The sequence below is a fragment of the Haplochromis burtoni genome, unplaced genomic scaffold, assembly GCF_018398535.1.
Source record: "Haplochromis burtoni strain Fernald_Lab_line unplaced genomic scaffold, NCSU_Asbu1 Contig_46, whole genome shotgun sequence".
Taxonomy (NCBI): Eukaryota; Metazoa; Chordata; class Actinopteri; order Cichliformes; family Cichlidae; genus Haplochromis; species Haplochromis burtoni.
Genome location: NW_024582407.1, coordinates 2,209,466 through 2,214,394, shown reverse-complemented (window position 1 = coordinate 2,214,394; position 4,929 = coordinate 2,209,466). Strand labels below are relative to the sequence as shown.

At 40.8% G+C, this 4,929-nt stretch overlaps 1 protein-coding gene across 4 annotated transcripts in view; it reads right to left on the bottom strand.

Moving 5' to 3' along the window:
• Positions 1 to 334: 334 nt before the first annotated feature.
• LOC102290610 (equilibrative nucleoside transporter 1) overlaps positions 335 to 4,929 on the bottom strand; it is a 50,420-nt gene continuing 45,825 nt past the window's right edge. For all 4 annotated transcript variants that reach the window (XM_042220312.1, XM_042220313.1, XM_042220311.1 and 1 more), the window contains exons 12-13: positions 1,832 to 2,034; positions 335 to 642 (exon numbers count right to left, since the gene is read on the bottom strand). In XM_042220312.1, the coding sequence (XP_042076246.1) occupies positions 531 to 642; positions 1,832 to 2,034 (315 nt within the window). In that variant the 3' untranslated portion in view covers positions 335 to 530. The remainder of the gene's footprint in view (positions 643 to 1,831; positions 2,035 to 4,929) is intronic.

Below are 4,929 nucleotides of genomic sequence, written 5' to 3'. Positions count from 1 at the left end.
GTTGCGTTTCATGTCTGATGTGTAAACGTTTTCAATTTACTGAATGAGCCACCGAGCACCATCTAAAAACCTCATTAACGACAGATTTGTTCTTTAAAAATGATTCCTTGAAGTAACTTATTTTAAAACATTTTAATCCTGGTTTTTTTTTTTTTAAATAACAGCTGATCAATGAGTCTGTGCTGTAAAGACTTTGTGCTCTTCTATAACAAGTACACTAAAACTAAAAGTTTTGGTTTTGATTTCCACTCAAAATATTGATCTGATCAGTGGTTACCAATTAGAAAATGTCCTCAAAAACAGGAGAAACAAAGGTTTGCACACTGTGCTGCTGAAAAAAAAAAATCCCATTTCAGCTCTTGTTGAATGGATGAGTCTCAACTGTACACATGTCGAAAACTGAGGTCCTCTAGCCTGCTGTGCAGTCTCCTCTTTGTTACTGAAAGCTGCTCCCATACAGGATCATGACAGGGAAGATGTTGGAGGAAAGGATGGTCCACCTAAATCTACTTGAGGTTCTACTGCAGGTTTTAGATCGCAGCCCGGAAACCGAAGGAGACAGCAGCTCCCAGTGCCAAGCCGAGGGACAAGAAGAAGGCCATGATGGCCCCCGCCGTCTCTGCCTCGTGCTGCGACACCTTCCTGTAAGGTGACAGAGGGATAAAATCAGTTAAGAATGAGTCGGTAAGGAACACAAAGTGGAGTGTCAGTTCTGCTTTGGTGCTTTTTGAGAAATGGTTCACAAGCTGGGAGTACCATCCTCATTCAGGTTTGACAGGGTTTCTAGTAGCTGATGGCTTGGGCAAAACTTGAAGGTTGAATCAGGTAGCTGGGCTCTGATGAACACTGGCACTGAAGCATTCTGGGATTTTGAGGTTGGAGGTAATGACTCAACAGCTGGTGAAGTCTTAACGGTGAGTTTATCTTATAGATAGAATATGGAGAGGGGATTGTCTGGCTGGTTAGACTACCTTCAATGAAAACTTTCGTTTCATAAAAAACAAAGGTACTGTTTGAATTCGGAAGGCCTATTAGCAAACAGCTTATAGTGCAGGGGCGTAATATATAGACAAAGAAGAAGAAGGGGCGTGTATGGAGGCACGGTCCCACTCCTGAAATTCAGATTACTATCTCCACAAACACATTTGAGAACTGAAAGTTATGAAGTGTTGGAGAGAAACAATCCACAGAGGCCAAATGTTGTTTGTTTTCCAGTCTATTCATATCCCAAATTAACATGCGAGTCTATGGGGATGGGTTAGGTTTATGAAGCCGGCCTCAAATGGTCACCAGAGGAAATGCAGATTTGGAAACTTGAGCACTGGCATCATTTTCAGCCCTGCTCACAGCCACTGATGTCTGCAGTAGTGTGGTGCCAGATTTGTTGCTACTTTAGGTAGAAACACATACGACCGGTTCTACGTTAGGCATCAATTTTTAATATTTTCTCTCTGCTATTACATGTTATGTTTGTTTTGGGGATATCATTAAAGTAAAAGCATGCTGCAGTTACCTCAGTGTGGACACAGAGTTAAAACAACCAGCAGCTTTCAATGGAATTCATTTGATTTTTACATTTGATCAAATTTGTATGTGGTTCGCAGTTTTAACTGAAGTTAGAAATGGGAACTATTTAGTGATTTATTCACCGACTTGGCTTCTGTAGCTCTCAAAAGCAAACTCAGCAGATGTGTACGAATTAAGTTTTCATATTGTTTTGATTTCATTTAGCCTTTAGAGGTCCTGTTAGGAACAAGGTTTTAGGACAGGCAGGAAATATTTCTCCCCCCCGTCCTGATGGGTTTGTGATTTGTAGGTGAGCAGTCCTTACTTGGGTCCAAAGCACATGCAGAGGCTGGCCAGGTATCCGTTGGAAAAGGCGAAAAAAATCATGAAGATGATGTACCAGGCATCATGGCTGAACCACACGGTTTGGGAAATCACACGAGGCTGGACATTACAGAGCATGAAGAGGGGGATGAAGACGACCCGCAGGCCCACGAGGATAGGAAGCCAGATGCTGTCCTTGCCCGGCTGGAGAGAGAGAAACACAAAGAGTATTGATTGTTTGTCAGACAAAAAAAAAATATTTGAAGATATCTGTTTGGTATCCAGAAACTAGCATTAGATAAGATACAATGCAAAAGAAGGCATGAATGCAATAAGTAATGAGATATAGATAAATTACAAAACAAGATTTTATAAGATTAAAAACTTTCGTTGATTAAACACAGCACATAACAAAACAACTTAAATATTGTGAAATAGCTCAAAAGATAATGTGAAATATCACAAAATGGCCTGTATTTATATAGCGCTTTACATATCCAGTCATCCACCCATTCACGCACACATTCACACACTGGTGATGGCAAGCTACATTGTAGCCACAGCCACCCTGGGGCGCACTGACAGAGGCGAGGCTGCCGGACACTGGCGCCACCGGGCCCTCTGACCACCACCAGTAGGCAACGGGTGAAGTGTCTTGCCCAAGGACACAACGATCGAGACTGTCGGAGCCGGGGCTCAAACCGGCAACCTTCCGATTACAAGGCGAACTCCCAATTCTTGAGCCACGATCGCCCCATGTCTCAATAACATGAAGAAAACAAAAAATTACACCGACCAGAAAAAATGAAGGTAAAAATAAACTCAGTTCAGGCCTTCTCTCACAGCCCAAAGATTTTTCTTTTGAATGAATATAAATCCAAAATAAAATAATGTGTTTATCATGTATTAACTCAATATATAGTAAAGCCCTTCAACAGAAGAGCATTTTCCCCTAAAAGATTAAATATGTAATATGTTAAATATAGAAATCTTCTAGAGCAGTGGTTCCTAAACGTTTTTGTTATGAGCCCAAAAACACAGAATCAGCATTCTAGAGAAATTAGTGTGATTTTTTTCCCCCTATGTCAGCGATATAAAATAATATCATGCAACGTCAACGTGCTCTCGATTTTTTTGACTTTTCAAAAGGCTCGAGCAGCATTAACTCCACAACACAAACACAGATGTGGAATCACAAAGAGGAAAACCGTCGCCAATCTTTCATCAGACGATTTAAAAAAGAAAAGAAAGAAAAAACACATCACATGGTGCTGAATCAGCTGACAAGCGTTATCTGCAGCGAGAGGCTGCATTCCTGCCAGGTCAGAGGACGTCAACAGATTGTACTGGGCTTGATGATTAAATTAGATGAGTTCCTCTGCCGCACAGGAAATCTGACCTTCTTGGTAATTTGTTTTTTCTGGACGAGGTTTCAAAAGGTTTGAATAAATGTTTTTACCAGAAAGGAAGCGATGATTCTAAAAACAAACATCAGCATGACGCTGAGAAGTGGTGAACAGGATGCACTTCTTTCTTTTTTTTGTTGTTGTTTTTTTAAATATGCAAGTGCCAGTGTGTAGGATTTTCATCATTATCAAATGACTGGATTATGTGTTTAATATCTTAATCTTTTTATATATGTTTCGCCTTCCTTAGTAAAATCATCCGTTTGGATGGCCCTGTCACACGTTTGTGATTGGTTATCAGCTGCAAACACCGCCTCCTTCAAGTCAATGCACTTGTAGCTACGCTGGGCTGACTGGGCCTAGAGACTGGTTAGCAACCCCCTGGCAACCAGCGGTCGCTTGGGAAAAACATGTATTGTCTGACCAGTTGGCAAGAGGTTACTAGAGATTGATGATGTATTTATAACATAGGATTGATAAATGACAACAGCATAAAGAAGTGATGGAAGAAACACCCATCAACCATGGCGCGCATATTGATATAGCATGGTTTGTTCACCAGAGGGCGCTCTGCAGCTTCCCCGTTTGCAACACAAAAATGCCACAAACAGGCGATCCAAGCAGAGCTGGTAACACCACATGAGGAAAACAAGATAGTTTCCAAGTATATTATCATATGATCTGCATAAGTTTTCAGAAATAACTACATAACAAATGGGAAATCACTTAATGTTTTGTGTATTTGAAAGAAAAGAAAGAATAGCGGATATTTAAATCACCAAATATCAGTATCGATCCTAAAAGTCTTAAAAGGCTCTAGTTGGCAGGTGAAATGGGTTGCAAAGAGGCTGCTGCACCAAAGGCTTCCTTGTAATCGCTTTGATTGCTAGCAGATTGCAGCGGCTGCCAATAGTTTGCATGGAAGACACCGACTGTTAATCTCTGAGCTGCAGTGAAACTTGCAGAGAACATCTGCCTTTAGAGTAAAAGTTGTGCCTTACCACTGCAACCAACATAATTGGTCAGTGGGATATAATCAAGCTGATAAAAACCCTGTCAGACTGAACACTGAAGTTGGAGTAAGAGAAGCCAGATAAGAAAGACAGAGATCCTGGGCGTGCTTAACTTGCTTTGTAGTGCCGGCCTTAGATTAGGAGGAGACTCCCCAGCCTGGGCGAGGCACACTGGGGCCTAATAGAATCGAGGTAACCGTCTCCGGACTCAAGAACATTTAAAAAAAAAAAAACAGCTCAGGATGAATCAATTGTGAAATTCTCAGCCGATACTCAGATTTTAAACTTTGAATTACGAGTTTGACGACACTAAGCTTTTTGTTTTGTTGTGAAGTCTTCTGCATAAAAATGTCTTTATTACATACTTTTGGAATATTTAGCAGAACTGATGTAACAAACCAGATAAATATTGATGACTGCCACTTGATTTTCAGTTTAATATCAGCTAAAATATTTATGCATCTCTGTTGCAAACCTAAAACAGTCTATTAAAGCTTGTAGGAGAATAAAAGTTTATTTCACAATGGAAACAGACACCCGAGGGCTTTCTGCCGTTCTAATATCTACCCAGGACCCATTGTTCATCCAGATGTGAGGGAAAGATTAGCAAACCCTGAAAAACACCAGTCACTTTTTTCTGACCCCTAAAATCCCTTTACACGCACAACACGTATGTGCGC